This window comes from Puma concolor, chromosome B4 (assembly GCF_028749965.1).
Source record: "Puma concolor isolate L17-30 chromosome B4, mPumCon1.1.hap2, whole genome shotgun sequence".
Lineage (NCBI taxonomy): Eukaryota > Metazoa > Chordata > Mammalia > Carnivora > Felidae > Puma > Puma concolor.
In genome coordinates, this window is record NC_141673.1 from 61256896 (window position 1) to 61277888 (window position 20993).

At 36.8% G+C, this 20993-nt stretch overlaps 1 protein-coding gene and 1 pseudogene across 1 annotated transcript; one reads left to right on the top strand and one right to left on the bottom strand.

Moving 5' to 3' along the window:
- Positions 1-14427: 14427 nt before the first annotated feature.
- LOC112863489 (olfactory receptor 6C75-like) lies at positions 14428-15366 on the top strand. The gene has a single exon (XM_025926610.1). It carries the CDS (start codon positions 14428-14430, stop codon positions 15364-15366), a length of 939 nt encoding a protein of 312 aa, XP_025782395.1.
- A 3603-nt stretch (positions 15367-18969) lies between these two features.
- Positions 18970-20159, bottom strand: LOC112863925 (glyceraldehyde-3-phosphate dehydrogenase pseudogene; annotated as a pseudogene).
- Between the last annotated feature and the right edge of the window lie 834 nt (positions 20160-20993).

A 20993-nucleotide genomic window follows, 5' to 3' on the forward strand; every position in this document is an offset into this window, starting at 1 on the left:
ATTTGTATATTCTTATTCTAAAATATTTTGGAATAACTTGCAACAAATGTAGTGAAAAAAGAAGTTATTGAATGTATTGAAAACTCAATTTCTGTCAAACATTTTTCTAAGCACTTTATATAGACTGCATATTTTGTTTCTCAAATCAATTTCACCAACTTGTCTCAATGTCTTATGTACTATTTTTATCATTGTAGACATGATAAAACTGAGGTGCAGAGCCATTTAATACCAAGGGGAGGAGCCCAAATTCGAATCCAGGAATTTTGGCTTCAAAACAACAGTTTTAACACTAAACAACTATAATACATTTACAAATAGCAAAATAAAAATGACATGATACAAAATTAGTGAAAGTACAAACTTTACATAGATTAACTAGGACATATTTTCTATGACTTAACTTCAAATACTTTCTCTGAAGGTATGACAATCAGGACAGAATAGAAAAGTACTCTGGATTATTTTTTTAAAAATTTTGTATTATTGGAGAAAAAATACTATACCAACATTTCAAAAAAGCAAAGTTTTCTTAGCATTAAATTCTAAAGACAACTCTACATGCAGGGCTTATTATTATGGACAAAATAAAACATTTATGCTATGTGCAAAGGAAGATTTAACATAGCTGCATACAGTAGCAGCTTTCTATAAAAGCCAAGGATATTGCACTAAAAGTTTTGTAGAAGACTAAAATAATGTGGCTGCTTTGCACACTCTTAGGGTTCAACTTGATCAAATATAAAATTTGTATTAACTACAGTGGTGTTAATAGCTTAGGTACTAATCATTTATTTAGAACAGTAAAGTTTTTCAGAGCTGGAAAGTTATATTGTGCTTTCTAACAAAAGACTGAAAGAGTGATATTTAAACTTTCTCCATTCCTTATTTTAAATTTCATCAATAAAAACATTGATTTTTTTATTACATGAAAATCACGCCATTTGAAAGAACATGGATGGAACTATCGGATATTATGCTAAGTGAAATAAATCAATCATAGAAAGAGAGGTATATGATTTCACTCATATGTGTAATTTGAGAAACTCAACAGATGAACATAGGGAAAGGGGGGTAAAAATAAGATTAAAAATAGAGAGGGGGCAAACCATAAGAGCCTCTTAAATACAGAGAACAAACTGAGGGTTGCTGGGGGGAGATGGGTTAAATGGGCATTAAAGAGGGCACATTTAAGGATGAGCACTGGATGTATATGTAAGAAATGAATCACTGGGTCCTATTCCTGAAGCCAAGACTCCCCTGTATGTTAACTAGCTTGAATTTAAATTAAAAAAAAAAAAAGAAAGAAAGAAAAAGAAAATCTCTCCAAGATTCATCTCGTCTTCCCTATGTTTACACTACATGGGTAATCCAGGTTTAAAGGCCTCTTGTCCCCAATATAAATCCCATACGAAAATCACAGGAACAGGTGAGGTGGTACCCTACTTATAGTTGAATAACTTACTCAAAATTCATACTTGTGAGAAAACTTACTGTACGTCTGCATGGAGGTAGGACTTCAATATCTTCAGGAAAAAAAGGCAGAATTTTTTTTTTATTAGTTTTGGAGCTATTCCAAATATAACCTGTTTTCAGATTTATAACATAGAGTCCTGGAGCAAAATCATGGAGACCTTTCTTGATATTGGAAACTTTGCAATACATGTAAGCAGTCACTTCCTCTGATGTGTCTACTTTTCTGAGCAGCGTGCATTTCTAAATGCCTACTTGAATATGTTAGTTATAAATAAATATCTCCAGATAATGGAATGGATGACATTAATTTAGATTTGAAGGAAAAAAATTGTAGTTCTATTCTATCACAGCTAAAACCTAAATCTGATGTGATGAAGACCTTGCATTGGGGTGAATACAAAATATAAAACAGAGACTTTGAAACAGAATAAACAATATCTCAGCACACAATGAGTTCACCAAAGTTTTATGTAATTAAGATCCTAAAAATTATGTTGAGATTATGCAGCTTAACCCACATCTGAAGTAAAAAGCCAATGACAGATAAGTCATAGAAAATAAATGATAAAAAATAAGGTAACTAACCAATAAAATTAATAAATAGGTGAAAATGATTATAAAACCTGTCTCTGTTTATTTTGCATAATTCCTCTTAGAGGAAAAATAATCTTTATGCAGATATATGCAGACACATTAATGTTAATAGTAGATACCTCTGGAAAATAAGCTTATATATGTAGTGTTTTCATGTTTTGAATAGGAACAACTTTTACATAAGATATTATTCCTTTAATAGTATAGCAACTGGAATATTAATTATTTAAAAGGCTAATAGAGTTGTAGACCTAGATCCTCCCTGGAAGATCTCTTCATGATAGTACTGATGGTTAAATATAGATCTGCATATTAAATTTTTTTTAACGTTTTATTTATTTTTGAGACAGGGAGAGACAGAGCATGAACGGGGGAGGGTCAGAGAGAGAGGGAGACACAGAATCCGAAACAGGCTCCAGGTTCTGAGCAGTCAGCACAGAGACCGACGCGGGGCTCGAACTCACGGACAGTGAGATCGTGACCTGAGCCGAAGTTGGACGCTTAACCGACTGAGCCACCCAGGCACCCCTAGATCTGCATATTAAAGAAAAGGATTGGTGTATGAAGCTAGTGTCATGGATATTTCAGCTAGAAGCATACACACAATATACGCCACATATCAAAATAGATATCATGATGTAAAGTTCACCAAAGAAATGGTTAAATACCTGTGTTACAACTTATCACACATCACATATATGGAACTTGTTGAACAAAGTTCCTACAGTAGCAGAACAGGACCAAGCTTCAATTCTTTTTCTTTGTGTAGGAATTCTTCTCTCCCATCTTGCTCATATTCCATAACTAGAGTGCAGGAAAGCAAAAGGAGAGCAGGGAAATTCTTATTTAATGGATACTGTTATTATGATCCACCAAAGCTGCTCACATGCCTTGTAAATCTTGAAAAGTGACTATTTCACTGATGGGTCTCTTCATAAACCCTCCCCAGCTCCTGAATATCTCTCCCCTATGCTTCCTTTGGATCTATATGTCCATCACCAGATGAATGGACAAAGAAAATGTGACCCATATATACAAAGGAATATTATTTAGCCATTAAAAGGAAGGTAATCCTGCCATTTGTGACCATATAGATGAACCGTGGGGACATTATGCTAAGAGAAATAAGTCAGGCAGACAAAGACAAATACTGTATTATCTCACCTGTAATATGGAATTTTTAAAAGGCAACCTCATAGAAACAGAGTAGAATGATGGTTTCCAGGTGCAAAGAGGTGGGGAAATGGTTGAGGATAGTCAAAGGGTGCAAACTTCTGGTTATGAGTAAGTTCTGGGGGCTTTCTATACAGTATGCTGCCTACAATTACCAGTACTCTACTGTATACCTGAATGATACTAAGAGAATAGATCTTAAATGTTCTTACCACACACAGAGAACATTTTTCAAAGAATAACTGTGTGAGATGATGGATTTTTAAACTATTCTTATTGTGGTAATCATTTCATAATGTATACATATATCAAATCATTATGTTATACACCTTAAATGTATGCAATGTTACACGTCAAGCATATTTCAATAATACTGGAAAATAATGATAACAACAAAAGCCAATATTCAGATATTATGATAGAAAGTCAATATATCTTACATTGCATTAACATTCACACATGTATTCATAATGAAATAAAGAGGAAATGCTCATAAACTGTTTTTGCATTTGTTTTAAATGTTTATGTGTTTCGTTTGAGAGAGAGAGCAGGCATGCATGATCAGGGGAGTGGCAGAGAGAGAGAGAGAGAGAGAGAGAGAGAGAGAGAGAGAGTCACAAGTAGGCTCTGCCCCATCAATGCAGAGTCCCATGTGGGGCTCAATCCCATGAACAGTGAGATCATGACCTGAGCCAAAATCAAGAGTTGGTTGCTTATCTGACTGAGCCACCCAAGCATCCTGTTTGTTTCTTTGAATGGAGTTGAATAATGGAGATTTTGTTCCTGGGATATTCCTGAAATCATTGAAAGAGTAACAAAGTATTCCTTGTTTCTGGTATGTAAGATTCTTTTGAGCATTTGCTAAAAAGAAAATTCTCATTAAAATGTACTACCAGTTGAGAGTGGCTTTCCAATTAACTTGACTTTCATTGCACTTCAGTCAGAGGGAGTGAGATTGGGAGCATTTGAGGGGACGATACCTGTTACTCTGTGTGGCTGCTCTGACCATTCCTTCAGTGAACACTGCAATGGCCTTGGAAAGAGTCTCTGGGTTGGCAGCTCAGATGAATTCATCAAATACTCCTTGTGGATGTCAGTGACATGATGTGGTCAAAAATCCACACTGTGCAGTCGCATTGAGACAAACATGCAATGTACACACTAAACACAATTTAAATAAAATCTGTGTATTAGTAAAAACAAAATGATAAAAATCCCTCTTAAGAGACTAAAGCCTCCCTCCTAAGAGCTGTGGTGTGTTTGTATTATTGATCAGTGTCCAACGTGTTAAAGGGGGCATAGATTAACTTTACGCTATTCCCTCAGTTATAGGTCACTGACTTGTTTTCAGATTAGCAAACCTCTCTCTACCTCTGTCTCTCTCTCTCTTTCTCTCCTTGTCTCTGTCTCTCTCTACTTTTCAAAAGTGAGAAAGATAAGATGAAAAAGAAACTCAGATTTATTTACAATGATTCAAACACTGATAGGAAAAAGCAGTCGTATGATTGCTTAATGGTAACCTAGTGCGATTGATACTATTGTTCACAGTAACCCAGACTAGTCACTAATGAATGAATCACTGTAAAATTTTTCTGGCATACAATTTTGTGGTCATTCATAATACACTTTTGGAAACACTGTCACATTTTTTAGAAACCACTTACCTGTGCTGATAGGCTGATACACAGTTTCTCCGATTACCAGAGAAGGAGAAGCATACTGTAGGGCAATGCAATTCTTTGAAAGCAAAGTTATAAAAGGTTAAGAAAGCTAGCCCATTATGAATTTTAAGCTAAATATTACTCACCTTATTCCTATGGATATAGGCTATCCAGTTAAAAACAAGGTTTACACGTGTTGCCCTACATGGTGAATACTTAGGTGATGATGATAATGATAACACAAACGTCTCAAAGAGTTCTTGCTATACAGTGATTATATTTTCACGTGAAGATATGGACATATACAACACATAAATTTATTAACTATATGTCATGGTGACTACTATTCATTAAGTGGAGGCGGATCATCATAAAGGTCTTCATCTTTGTTATCTTGACATTGAGCAGATTGAGGAGGAAGAGGAAGGGTTGGCCTTGCTGTCTCAAGGAGGACAGAAGTGGATGACAGAGAGAAAGTGGGAGGGGTCACAGGAGATGGAGGCACACTTGGTGCAACTTTACGGAAATACATTGTAATTCTGTCTGATTTTTTGCTTTATAATTTCTCTAAAAGTGTTTCCATACAATACTAATCCTTCTTCCATTGCTTGCTTTGCTTTCAGTGCCTGTATCATAGAAGGGTCCATGTTGTAAAAGAAGTCATAAGCAGTCTTGAATAATCAGAACTCCTCTGCCAGACTGTCTAATGTTAATTTGTTTTTTGGCACTTCTTCTTCCTCATCTCCTGATAGTGGTTTGGTACTCTATCAAATCATAATCTATCAAATCATAATCTGTTACTTCCTCTTGTGTGGTGTCTATTAGCTCTTGAATTTCCCCAAGATCTATATCTTGAAACCCTTTGCCCCCACCTTTGTGCTGAATATACAATCTCTTTTGTGATTTTCTTCATTGGCTCTGTCCTAAATCCTGGGAAGTCATCCACAACATGTGGACACAGTTTCCTCCAGATGGAATTTATGGTTCCAGGCTCGATGGCTCACACAGATCCTTCTGTAAGAACAATGGCATCTTCAGTGGTGTAATCCTTCCAGACTTTCATGATGTTCCATGAGGATTCTCTTCCATAATGTTGGCAATCCTTTCCCTGGCATATGGTGTATAATGAGCCGTAAAGGTCCTCTGACCCCTTGATCTAGAAGCTGAATTAGAGATATTGTGTTTGGGAGCAAGTAAAACACCTTCAGTATTGAGCTCATGGGGTTTTGGGTGGCCAGGGGCATCGTCCAATATGAAAAGAACTTCAAAAGGTAGTCCCTTGCTGGCATGGTACTTCCTGACTTTAGGGACAGAACATCAATGGAATCGATCCAGAAAATGGGTTCTTGTTGTCCAGGCCTTCTTGTGGTACCAACAAAAGACTGATAGCTGTTATTTATCTTTTCCTTCCAGTCTCAGGGGTTAGCAACTTTATGGATAAAAACGGTCTTGGACAAAAACTTGCCTGCATGTAACAAAAGTGTAGAATTAGCCTAATCCTTTCTTGCTAAATTCTGGTGCTCACTTTTCTTATTTACTAATACAAATCTTTTGTGGCTTTCCCCACACACACTGTCCCCATAATAGGGCACTTTTGTCCGCACTAAAACTCTGTTCAGGAAAATATCTTTTCAGGGCACCTGGGTGACTTGGTCAGTTAAGTGTCTGCCTTGGGCTCAGGTCATAATCTCATGGTTCATGGTTTGAGCCCTGGGTTGGGCTCTGTGCTGACAGCTCAGAGCCTGGAGCCTGCTTCAGATTCTGTGTCTCCCTCTCTCTCTGCTCCCCCTCCACTCACACTCTGTCTCTCTCTCTCTCAAGAATTAAAAAAAAAAAGGAAGATATCTTTTCTTCTCAAAGATTTTCTTAATGACATTGGGGAACTCATCTTCTGTCTCTTGATTGGCAGAAGCCACTTCTCCTGTTATTTTGAGGTTTTTATAAGCCACAGCTCTTTCTAAAAATTATCAAACCATCATTCACTGGCCTTAAATTCTCATCTTACACACTTCACCGACGTTGTCATGTAATGACTATGCTTTTTCTTCAATCATATTAGAGTCTATGGGTATACCTTTCTTAGCAATCCTGTGCCCACACAAAACCTGCATTTTTAATATGAGATACAAAGGTATTTTGCAAAAAGTGCAATGTTTTCATGGCTGCTGCCATAGCTGTAGTGACAGTCTCATGAATTCCCCTGCTCCTTTTTTTACAACAGTCTTTAATGCTAGATTCATTTATCTTGAAATGGGCAACTGTAACTGCAGACCTCAATCTATAGTACATACCAAGCAATTCAACTTCTTCCTGTAATGTTATGACTTTTCCCACCTTCTCTGGAGCATATCCAGTATCACTAGTGGCACTTACTTCAGGTTCCGCTGGTGTTATTTAGGGTTTATGGTACTGGACTAGACACAATGAGAAAACATCAAAAACCTCACGAGTTCATTTTATTGTGATAAGCAGTTTCCTGGGTAGATGAATAACTCACACTGAGATATCAGGGTCGCATGGTGTTTTAAGCAGATACACGCAATGCCTGAGCTCACCACAATAGCAACAGGAAGTGGCTATGAAGATATACAGTACCACAGTGTGTACCACAGTTCATCTTATGCAGTTATGATTTAATACTGCATCTTTACGTTTGTTTGCATTTCTCTCCACTTTGAATGGTGCCATATATAGTTTTCAAGTGTTTGTGTGTATAAGTAAGTTTTGATAGATTTTAACTTTTTTAAAAAGTTTTTTTAATGTTTATTTATGTTGAGAGAGAGAGAGAGAGAGAGGCAGAGAGAGGGAGAGGGAGAGAATTCCAAGCAGCCTCCAGCATGTCAGCACAGTGCCCAGCATGGGGCTGACCTCACTGATCATGTGATCATGACCTGATCCAAAATAAAGAGCTGGCCGCTCCACCCACTGAGCCACCTAGGCACCTCTGAGGTAGTCATTTTTAAGAAATAGCACACGGGGGAACCTGGGTGGCTCAGTTGGTTGGAGCAGCAGGCTTTTGGTTTCAGCTCAGGTCATGATCGTAGGGTCATGATCTCAGGGTCCTGAGAGATCCCCACTTGAGGCTCCTCACTGGGTATGAAGCCTGGTTAAGATTCTCTTTCTCCCAGGGCACCTAGATGGCTCTGTTAGTTAAGAGTCTGAGTCCATTTCTGCTCAGGCCATGATCTCACAGTTTGTAAGTTCAAGCCCTATGTCCTGCTCTGCACTGACAGTGTGCAGCCTGCTTAGGATTCTCCGTCTCTCTCTCTCTGCCCCTCCCCTGCAGCTATCTTTCCCTCTCAAAATAAATAAAAGTTTTAAAAAAAAATTCTCTCCCTCTGCCCTTCTGCCTGGCTTGCATGCAGCATCTCTCTCTCTTTCAAAAAAAAAAAAAAAAAAGAAAAAAAACAAGCAAAAGAAAAGATTTGAAAACTGAGTAGAAGTTACTCTTTCATAAGATGTTTACATTTATAAGGGAAATCTCTATTGGCAAGGGTGTCTCTGTACCTCTCTGTACCAAGAAGGAGAGGATGATCAAATCCCTAAAATTTCTCCTCAAAGGACAGGCAGCAATTTAAATCTGAATAACAACATACCCTCATTCTTGTGCTTCCCCTGAAAACTTCCTGTAACTGGTTGTATCCACCTCTCACCCCACCTCACACACATCTGGCTTTAGCTGAAGAAGTCATTTAAGGTAGTAGCTTTGGGCCATTTGGGGGAGTTACTCAGTTTTCCTGTATCTCTCCCATGTACACAGGAGGTATACGTGTTATTAAACTTCTGTTTGTTTTTATCTTGTTAATCAGTCTTTTATTACAGGGGGTGGTCTTACTCAAGAACCTAGAAAAATAGAGGGACAATTATCTTACCTCCACTACATAATCAAAATTATCTTCCCTCCCCTACATAAAGCAAATTTTCACCTATCTTTACTTAGTAACAGGTTCACCACAATGTATAATTTTAAATAATATTTTGGCCTACACATAAACATCACATAATACAATTGCAACAATGTTTGTAATGAAATAGGAATATGTTTATGGCACACTATTCAAATTATTGACTTTTATTGTTAATAGATTAATATACTTTTAGTTTAAAATAGCTGTTCTGCTTTCACAGTCTCTATACTGTGCACTCTGTATTATTTAATCATATACCCTGAATAACTTCATGTTTCCCAAAGAAACAGTAAAAATATCTTAAAATCTTTGTTCAGATAGTGTGTAGCATTTTAAGGTCATTAAACAATCCCAAATTCAATTTACTATAAACTGTTTATATGTGTTTGTACCTCCTTGTTTAAGTAGCAACTATTACAAGTCTCAAATAATGAATGTGAAAGGGATATTGTACATGTCATTTCAGATCAATGCAGTGAGAAATAAGATGATGCAGGTGTGAGGGTAGGATATTGCTTCAATTGGACATTAAATACAGAATATGAGATTTCAAAACTAATTCTCACATATTTCTGTAAGTGAAAATTATGCAGAAAGTTGTCTTTATTATCTTCGTATTCTCAAAATCTAAGCTTGAGCCCAACACATAATGAGATATAAAAAGTAATTATTGAGGGGCGCCTAGGTGGCTCAAAAAGTTGAGTGCCCGACTTCAGCTCAGGGAACGATCTTACAGTTTGGGAGTTGGAGCCCCAGGTCAGGCTTTCCACTGACAGCAAGGAACCTACTTTGCATTCTCTGCCTCCATCTTTCTCTGCCTCTCCCTCTCCCTCTCTCTCTCTCTCTCAAAAATAAATAAGCATATTGGGGTGGCTGGGTGGCTCAGTCAGTTAAGTGTCCAACTTCAGCTCAGGTCATGATCTCATCATTTGTGAGTTCAAGTCCCACATCGGGTCTGGACGGACAGTGGGGACACTGCTTAGCTTCCCTCTCTTTCTGCCTCTCCACCCTACCCCCCCCCCCCAGAAAAAAAATAAACTTTAAAATGAGTGAATAAATACATATATACAAATATATAAATAAAATAAAAATTAATTATTGGGGCGCCTGGGTGGCTTGGTTGGTTAAGCATCTGACTCTTAATCTCTTAGCTCAGGTCATGATCTCACAATTCATGAGATCAAGTCCCTGGTGCAGCTCCTGGCTTCCTCTCTCTCTCTCTGTGTCTGCCCCTCCACCGCTTAAGCAAATTTTCTCCCTCTCTCTCTCTGAAAAAAAAAATTTAAAAAAACTTTAAAAAGTTATTTTGAGAAAATAAATAAATAAACAAATAAATAAAATTAATTATTGAATGAGTATATGGTACTCATTGTAATGATCAAGTTTATGTCATCATTCAGTGAAAAAATGTAAAAGCTTACAGTTAAGCCTGACATCTCTTATGGTATAGAATAATAGAGACCTCAGACACAGTTTTTAAAAATTCTTAATATTTTCCCTAAGATTGGAGAGAAGCCCACTGTTGACAACTTAGCGAGTTGCTCTTGATAAATTGTTAATCTTGATTACTCCATTACTAAGTTTTTTTCCTTATGAAGTTAGAAATTATTACAAAAAATTTAAATGATTTGTATTTCCCTGATGATGAGTGATGTTGAGCATTTTTTCATGTGTCAGTTGGCCATCTGGATGTCTTCCTTAGAGAAGCGTCTATTCATGTCTTCTGCCCATTTCTTCACTGGATTATTATTTTTTTTTTGGGGGGGGGGTGTTGAGTTGGATAAGCTCTTTATGGATTTTGGATACTAACCCTCTATCTGATATGTCATTTGCAAATATCTTCTCCCATTCTGTCCATTGCCTTTTAGTTATGCTGATTGTTTCCTTTGCTGTGCAGAAACTTTTTATTTTGATGAGGTCCCAGTAGTTCATTTTTACTTTTGTTACCCTTGCCTCCGGAGACGTGTTGAGTAAGAAGTTGCTGCAGGCGAGATCAAAGAGGTTTTTGCCTGCTTTCTCCTCGAGGATTTTGATGGCTTCCTGCCTTACATTGAGGTCTTTCATCCATTTTTAGTTTATTTTTGTGTATGGTGTAAGAAACTGGTCCAGGTTCATTCTTCTGCATGTTTTCCTAGCACCACTTGCTGAAGAGACTGTCTTTATTCCATTGGTAAAATCAAAACCACAATGAGATACCACCTTACACCTGTCAGAATGGCTAACATTAACAACTCAGGCAACAACAGATGTTGGCAAGGATGCAGAGAAAGAGGATCTCTTTTGCATTGTTGGTGACAATGCAAGCTGGTGCAGCCACTCTGGAAAACAGTATGAGGTTCCTCAAAAAAGTAAAAATAGAACTACCCTATGACCCAGCAATTGCACTACTAGGCATTTATCTATGGGATACAGGTGTGCTGTTTCGAAGGGACACATGGACCCGCATGTTTATAACAGCACTATCAACAATAGCCAAAGTACGGAAAGAGTCCAAATGTCCACTGATGGATGAATGGATAAAGAAGATGTGGTATGTGTGTGTATATATATATATATAATGGAGTATTACTCAGCAATCAAAAAGAATGAAATCTTGCCATTTGCAACTACGTGGATGGGACTGGAGGGTATTATGCTAAGTCAAATTAGTCAGTCAGAGAAAGACAAAAATCATCTGGCTTCACTCATATGGGAACTTTAAGAGACAAAACAGATGGACATAAGCGAAGGGAAACAAAATAATATAAAAACAGGAAGGGGAACAAAACAGAAGAGACTCATAATTATGGAGAACAAACTGACGGTGGCTGAGGGGGTTGTGGGAGGGGGATGGGCTAAATGGGTAAGGGGCACTAAGGAATCTACTCCTGAAATCATTGTTGCACTATATGCTAACTAATTTGGATGTAAATTTTAAAAAAGAAAAAAAAAAAAAAGAAAGAAAGAGCTTCCACAAATTTGTTATAAAAAAAAAAATCAAACGATTGTATATATTTTTCTGTTCTGCTTTCAGGCCACTCTCACCTAAATATTTGTTCTAAATTGGGTACTAATTTGGACTATAGTTTAATGCTGGTGTCCTGAGAACACCAATCACTATAGTACCTTTTGTCTATGCATTCAACTAATCCCCCTGAGTCTATTAGGAATGGAGCAGATAAAATTATGGCTAGCCTCAATAACATTACTAAGATCACATCATTTTGTCCACTAAGGTTGGAAAGACAATACATTAGCTTTTATTTCAACTACAACTTATTTCATTTTAAGTATCAAGATAATAATAAATAGTAACAGGTAGGATCTTCTAAGACCTCAGCTCCTTAGAGAAATTGAGGTTGATGTACAGAAATAGGTTAATGTATACCCTTTTATTAACACAGTAGAGGAGCTCTTGAAATTATTCTTTATGATCAGTATTTTGAATATTTGGTTACAAATATAAAATGACAGAGGAGAAACAGATTGCAAAGGCCTTTGAAAAATCCCAAAGCACTTACATTTAAACAAATTAAAGAAGCCATTAAAAATACCATTGAGTAAACCAATGATATTTACCATAAAAGTAAGTATGCCTTTAAATTTTTCTTTCAGGATTATATTTTTGCTTTTATAGTATATGTTTACACTTTTTACAAGTATTCTTAATTAATGCACAATGCTTTATATGAATCAAATTAAACTGCACAATTTATATGAAATATGTAAATAAAGAAAAACTTAAAACTACTATAATTTAAAAGTTTTATGCAACATTTTTATTGTAACATTGATATTTTGTGATTGATAGAATTACATGACTTTGGTGTTCTTAGCTAGCTATCTTTAGTTATTTTTTAATAATAATCTTTTTAATTTAACATTTTTTTAAAGATTTTACTTTTTAAGTAATTTCTACATCCAACGTGAGGCTCGAACTTACAACCCCAAGATCAAGAGTCACATGCTGTCCCGACTGAACTCGGCAGGTGCCCCAATAATCATTTTAATATAGTCAATTTCAGGACACAAAATGTATTATTTTTCTGCAAGATTCAAAACAATTCAATTGACATATCTTAACACTGAGCAGATATACCTTATGTTTTAGTTTTATACAATGTGAATTTATACATGGTAAAAGTTAGCATCTGTCAAGTAAAGGCAGAAGCCAAAAAAATGCAAATCTTATGACCACAAAGAAGAGGACAGACAATGGAAGGTAGGAATTATTTTCTCCCAGCAATTATGTAGGTAAAAGATTTTAGTCAGTTCATTAACATATTAAGTTAATTGGCTAATCCTCAGAAAATGTCATTCATTTTGACAGCTCTGAAACTTCTGAAGGACATAGAAAACAGATAAGATGGTACAGGTGTAGACAGGCTGTCTGGACAGTAGGTATTTTTTTTTTTATTTTTGCTTTTTTTCTTTTAAATTTTTATTTAATTTATTTTTTTAATTTACATCCAAGTTAGTTGGCATATAGTGCAACAATGATTTCAGGAGTGGATCCCTTAATGCCCCTTACCCATTTAGCCCATCCCCCCTCCCAGAACCCCTCCAGTAACCTTCTGTTTGTTCTCCACATTTAAGAGTCTCTTATGTTTTTGGAAAGTAAGTATTTTTAAAAATGATCTTAGATGACAGCACATTTAAAGCTTTTATGGAAAATAATAACTTTAAACAGGAAAAACAAACAAATCCTGAGCAATACCCAGAGTTGTATTAGAAACAAAATAGAAGAAAAAATAGTAATAATCTTTGCCTCCCAAAACTTAGCTGGATGTTTGACTATTCCCTTTTATCACCCCTCAAGAAAAGAATAAGCAATGTGTGGAGCAGTGTTATTTAAAAAAAAAAGTAAGAACACTTACAGCTTACAAAAATAAAATTAGGTCTTAAAGAAAAATCCTGCTTTATATGTCAGAGATTCCTTATAGGTAGGCAATAAATGAAAAAAATATATAAGAAAAACATATTAATCTTAGACAAGACCATTATAACCAATTAGTAATTAAAATTAGAATGCCTTTTGGCATAGCCATTGGAATTAGATTGGGGCTACCCTCCCATCTGTTAAATATTTCTGGATTCTGTATACTGTTATCAGAGACACATTATTCTACCAGATGGGCAAGGGAGTGGTCTCTGTGGATTGTAAAAGTTTGAATGGGAAAAAAGAAAGAAATGTTTATTCAAAAGAGAAAAAAATTTAAAGATGTGAAGAGGAACGCAACAACAAAAAATACCTTCAAAGAGTACTGTGGTATGCTGGGAGTAAACTCATAATCTTATATGAGGAGGTTTTAATCTCAGAGGTTTTAATTTCCCTTTTTTTCTTGTTTTCAGGAATATATTGAAACATTCAGAAGACAGATTTATATTGAGATATGTGAAAATAAAATGAAAGCAATATAGAAACAATGAATCAATATATCACATAATAAAGAAATGTTAAAAGTATTTTGTTTCTTTTTAGTACAAAGTCATTTTCCTCTAAAAGTGAAAGACAGCAATGATTTTTTTAACATGTGTGTGTGTATGTGTTTGAGTTTCTTTTATGATGTAATAATTTATATTTTTCATCTATTTTTCAGCTAAAACAAGAAATACCATCATAAAGAAGGAAAATAATGAGAAATTACACAGCAGTAACAGAATTTATTCTTCTCGGATTGACAAATGACCCAGAATGGCAGGTTGTACTTTTCGTATTTCTTCTTGCTACCTACATGCTTAGTGTGACTGGGAACCTGATCATTATCATTCTCACACTTTCAGATCCCCACTTAAAGACTCCAATGTATTTCTTCCTTCGAAACTTCTCATTCTTAGAATTATCATTCACATCTGTCTGCATCCCCAGATTCCTTGTCACTATAGTGACGGGAAACAGAACTATTTCCTACAATGATTGTGTGGCTCAGTTGTTTTTCTTCATCCTGTTGGGGGTGACAGAATTTTACCTTCTGGCTGCCATGTCCTATGACCGCTACGTGGCCATCTGCAAGCCTCTCCATTACATGACCATCATGAATCACAGAGTCTGCATACTCCTTGTCTTTAGCTCATGGCTTGCAGGATTCCTGATCATCTTTCCACCAGTAATTCTGCTGCAGAAGTTGGAGTTCTGCGCCTCCAATGTAATTGATCATTTTATCTGCGACTCTTCTCCGATTCTACAGCTTTCTTGTACAAACACTCGCTTTTTAGAACTCATGGCATTTATTTTAGCAGTGGTAACACTTATGGTCACCTTAACACTAGTTATGCTCTCCTATACGTACATCATCCGGACAATTCTGAAAATTCCTTCCAAGAGTCAAAGGAAAAAAGCCTTTTCCACTTGTTCCTCCCACATGATAGTGGTCTCCCTCTCTTATGGAAGCTGCATCTTCATGTACATTAAGCCTTCTGCAAGGGAAAGGGTGACTTTAAACAAAGGGGTAGCTGTAATCATTACCTCAGTTGCTCCTCTCCTGAATCCTTTCATATATTCACTAAGGAATCAGCAGGTAAAGCAAGCCTTCAAGAACATGGTCCAGAGAATGGTCTTTTCTTTATATAAATGAATGGGATTATGCAAAAAATATATACATACCCCTGAAAGCAAAACTGAATGAAAAACTCTGGATTTTCCCCCATAAATTCTTTAAACACCCCATTTCATTCTTTCAGTTAGACATTTTATATATTGTCAGTATCTCTTTTTCTTATTAGCCTGAAAGCTGAGTCCTATGTATTTTATGTTCTAGGGAAAATGGCCAGTCTTCACCTGTGTAGCTAAATTTTAGATGTCAATAATCTTTATTATTTCTCCTATCAGAGCAAGTAGGTTATAAATTTGTACAAAAATGCAAATGGCTATACTACAGGAGGTTTACTAAAACCACATACAAATATAAAATTTATATTATGTGAAATAAGTAAAAATGTGTCTCAGTCAGTATCCCTAAATTTTCTTCTTCTTGTTACCAAGAAAAGAATATCTTTCACTGAAGTTTTCCCTATTTCTGCCAGTAATATTTAAAAAGGAAAACCAGGGGCGCCTGGGTGGCGCAGTCGGTTAAGCATCCGACTTCAACCAGGTCACGATCTCGCGGTCCGTGAGTTCGAGCCCCGCGTCAGGCTCTGGGCTGATGGCTCAGAGCCTGGAGCCTGTTTCCGATTCTGTGTCTCCCTCTCTCTCTGCCCCTCCCCCGTTCATGCTCTGTCTCTCTCTGTCCCAAAAATAAATAAACGATGAAAAAAAAAAAAAAAAAATTTAAAAAAAAAAAAATAAATAAAAAATAAAAAGGAAAACCATGGTCTATAAAAGCAAATTTAAAAATTCATTTTTATATCAGGTTCTTTCAATTGATACAAAAATGGTCTTTGCTACCAACATGGAGAAAACAGAAAACTTAGCATCTCAAACACTGTGAGCTGTAGACTTCAGAGAGTGTCTTGGAAATGATGACATATGACCCATTTACACCTTAGCTGTCCTTTATTTGCAAATCTACATACTGTGTTTATCTGTCCATTGCCTCTTTCGCAGCAGGCTTTCCCTCCCACATCCAAAAAAAAAAAAAAAAAAAAAGACTCTCGCAGGTAACTGTAAAAAATGTGTCCAAGCCTGGTTCCTATACTCAATGAGCCCCTCAGCTCCAATGTTTCACTAACAAGGGTGTTTGTGTTGGGACCATAGTTATGAGTCTAACTACATACTGGGTAAGTGGATTTGACTTTGGTTTCTTGATTTCTGGCTTGGTCTGATATATAGATTAATGTAAAGACTTCTACCATACATAGTCTCTAAGTAGAGACTTTTCCTTCCTAATTGCTTATAGATGAGACTCTCTGTGAGCACTCATCTATTTCTTACCACTGTAGTTTCATGGAATGAGTTACATTGTTTTTTCAAACAGACAACACAATACTATCGTGAAGTGAAAATTAACTGATTTTATTTGATTATAAATTATTTATTGGATAAATTTGTAAAGACATGAAGCTATACAAGTTTGCCCTTATAAGACTACACTAAGTAAGCAGAAATGCAAAAGTGAAACACAGGAATGTGGAAAAACAACACGCAAATGTTAACTAAACAAATATATATTATATGTGGGGTAAGTATAATAGAAGCTAAGTAGGAAGACAGCAGAGAGAAAGGGGGATATAAGAGGGTAAAGGAAAGTTCATCCTCTTGATTGACAAAAACCTCTCCAAAGAAGTTGATTCTAACATTCACATTGTCAGTAAGATAAGAAAATCCCTACAAATCTTTCCAAAACAAATATTATATGGTTTAAATTGAAATAATATTTAGAATTATTATTAACTTATGAACTTTTTGTTGCAAATGTAATTTTGGTGAGAAATGTATCAGGTATACATATACCTGAGGTCATGTTTTTAGAAGCTTTCAAAAAGTATTTATGCCCATATTTTATGCTCACACTGAAATATTTCAAAAACACTTTTCCTTTCTTTAAGTTTTTATTGAAATTCCAGTTAGTTAACATGAAGTGTAATATTAGTTTCAGGTATGCGATATAGTGATTGAACACTTCCATAAGTCACCTGGTGCACATCACAGGTGCCCTCCTTAATCCCCATCACCTATTTTATCCATCCCTCACCCACCTCCCCTCTGGTAATCATCAGTTTTGTTTTCTTATGGTTAAAAGTCTGTATCTTGGTTTGCATCTCTTTCTCTCTCTGATTTTCCCTTTGCTCGTTTGGTTTGCTATTAAATTTCATATATGAGTGACTTCATTTGATATTGGTCTTTCTTTGACCGACACTTACCATAATACTCCCTAGCTCCATCCACATTGTTGCAAATAGCAAGATTTTATCCTTTTTTATGACTGAACAGTATTCCACTGGATATATATGTGTGTGTGTGTGTATGTATATATATATATGTATACATATGTATATTTGTGGTTATAGAAAACATAGTCATTTATTTTCACTGGTAAGTTAACATTTTGAGAGTTAATTCTGATAAACAAAGTTAAATGAGGAGAAGGGAAGAGACGGATAAAAAGCCTGGGGAGGAAATGCCTACCTAAGAGTACAAAAAGAATGTCTAGTTTTGCTGTGAATAAGGATTTTGGTTGGATACCCAAGTAAAATTAACTGCCGTTTGAAATATCAGAGAATATTGGACAAAGCATGGTCTGCTTTTTCCCATTATGTAACCAAGTATATTATTCTCCAGAATTCCACGTGAAAAGAATACTAGAAACTATGTATTAGCTAGAAATGTGGCTAGATTTTATAGCATATTCAATCGCTTAAATTTTCTTGCTTTTGTTTTTACTAGGGAGATGATAAAAAGACATTTAGATATTATCTTAACTAATTCACTGATTTCATAGTTGAGTGCTCTACTGATTTGCTACATTTTTAATAAGGGGTGAGCACTCTGTGTTGAGAGTAATGTACAATTGGAATGAGGTAAAACTTTATATCATTAACTTTGCTACTAGAGTCCACAAATCTACTGGACTATGTTTTTAGCAAACGAATGAATGAATGAATGAATGAGTGAATGAGTGAATGAGGGGTTGGAAGGCTATTGGTGCTGGCAAGAGCAAAAATGAACCATACTTAGTACCATCTCTTTCTCTCCAGTTTCCTAAGGTGTGATTCTCACTGCTATTTTCCTTGCTTTAGTTTTCGTTTTCCAGAATATATAGATCCACAAGAGTGTATATGTCTTTTATGGTTTCAACTGGCATTCCACAAATAAATTATCCAAAGTTTCCTAGACATAGACACAACTAGTTATACACACAACATATATCCATTTTTACATAAAATATTTGTATTTAAGTATATTCATTGACACACACGTCTGTGTGTGTGTGTGTGTGTGTGTGTGTACATGATCAAAAACACTTTAAAACAAATTAAATCTTTATATAAAAATTTGATAACAGCATCTGTACATACACAGGTATTTTTCTGGCTGGATATAGTATATTTTCGTGATGGTACATGACAGAATAGGGGAACCTGAGCCCCTCCCCTTCTTCAGGGGGTCTGGGATAGAAACCATGTAGAGGTCAGAAGATTCTCAGTGTGTTGAGGAATGATTTGGGGCAAGGACTCTCCAGCAGCTGAGAGACTCTCTCTTTTTCTTATATGGTCAGTGAGAATAGTAGTCCAGGGGGCTCTTACTCCTGGGAAGCCATATAGACTATGAAGTCTACTACCTTGTTGCTATAGCCAAATTCATTGTGGTAACAGGAAATGAACTTGTCAAATTGGTCATTGAGGGCAATGCCAGACCCAGCATCAAAGGTGGAAGAGTGGGTTTCACTGTTTAAGACACAAGAGACAACCTGCTTCTCAGTGTAGCCCAGGATTTCCTTGAAAGTGCCCTCTGATGCCTACTTCATCACTTTTTTTTTAAATTTTTTTTCAACGTTTATTTATTTTTCGGACAGAGAGAGACAGAGCATGAACGGGGGAGGGGCAGAGAGAGAGGGAGACACAGAATCGGAAACAGGCTCCAGGCTCTGAGCCATCAGCCCAGAGCCCGACGCGGGGCTCGAACTCACAGACCGCGAGATCGTGACCTGGCTGAAGTCGGACGCTTAACCGACTGTGCCACCCAGGCGCCCCTTCATCACTTTTTGATATCATTCTGGCAACTTTCTCCAGGCAGCAGGTTAGATTCATAACTGACACATTGAGGGTGGGGACATGAAAGGCCATGCCAGCAAACTTCCCATTCAGCTCCGGGATGACCTTGCCCACACCATTAGAGGCAGGGATGATGTTTTGGACGGCTCCTCAGTCACCACACAACAGCTTTCCAGAAAAGCCATCCACGGTTTCTGGGTGGCAGTGATGGCATGGACTGTGGGCATGAGTCTCTCCGTGATGCCAAAGTTGTCATGAATGGCCTTAACCAGAGGCCAAATAGTTAGTGGTGCAGAAGGTATTTCTGGTAATCTGGAGAGAGTTGCCATACTTCTCAGGGTTCACACCCTTCACAAACATGGGGGCATCAGGAGAAGGAGCAGAGATGATGATGCTCTTGGCTCCATTCAGATAAGCCCAGTTTTCTCAATGGTAGTGAAGTGACTTCAGCACCAGTATCACCCCATTTGATGTTGGCAGGATCTTGCTCCTGAAGGATGGAGATGGGCTTCCCATTGATGACAAGTGTCTTGTTCTCAGTGCTGACTGTGCCATTGAATCTGTTATGGATGGAATCATACTGAGACAAGTAGACCACGCTGTTGAGGTCATCGAAGGTGTCACTGATGATGACAAAATCCACTCTGCCAGAGTTAAAAACAGTCATGCTGACCAGGCACCCAATGTGGCTAAATCTGTTTACTCAAACCTTCACCATCGTGTCTCTGGGACCTGGGAGGCACTACACAAGGAGATGCAGCTGTCTGTCAAGTGAGGAAGAACAGAGACAGCACATGCATGTATTTTTCAGATTTTTTAGATGAATTAAAGATTTTAATACAACAGATGCTTAGCTTCTAAATAAGGACATGAATGACTCATCTGTATATACTGTGAGTCACTCATTAGCATGATCATAGTGGTCACAAAAATGCCATCCTTACCCCACACTGAAGTCTAACATCAAAAATTGTCATTCTGAATTTCAAAATTAATCCCTAAAAGTGTTTCCAAGTATCAACTTGGATTTTTGTACTATAGTAACAAGTAGTCATTGAAGAATGTTAGCAGACAAGAAAATAACTCTGATTGCAATGCATAAAATAGACTGAAGGAAGTCAGGGTCTGCCATGGTTAAAACAAACAAAAAAGGTAAGATCCATATCTAAGATATTAGTACTGGGGATGTAAAAAGACATCTAATGATGCATTTTCAAGAAACTTGACATTGTCTTGAGGTAAGAGTGAAGCAAAAAATGCAAGCCTACAGGAAGAAAATAGAGAAAGCAATGACATCCAGGAATCGGGCTTAAGAGACACAACTTGTTGTGAGCTTTGCAGTGAAGACAGGAAATGCAAGGAGAGTAGACAGGTGGTGCAGAGAAACAATGAAAGAAGGCCAACTGCTGTCATGCTCCATTTTAGGATGAAACAGTAAGAAGAAATACTACGTGCAAGGATTTCAAAAACATTATGATATCGGGGCGCCTGGGTGACTCAGTCGGTTGAGCGTCTGACTCGGGCTCAGGTCATGATCTCGCGGTCCGTGAGT

What these genes read in the sequence shown, in the direction of transcription:
- LOC112863489 (XM_025926610.1), top strand. Translation starts at nt 14,428, where the DNA reads ATGAGAAATTACACAGCAGTAACAGAATTTATTCTTCTCGGATTGACA.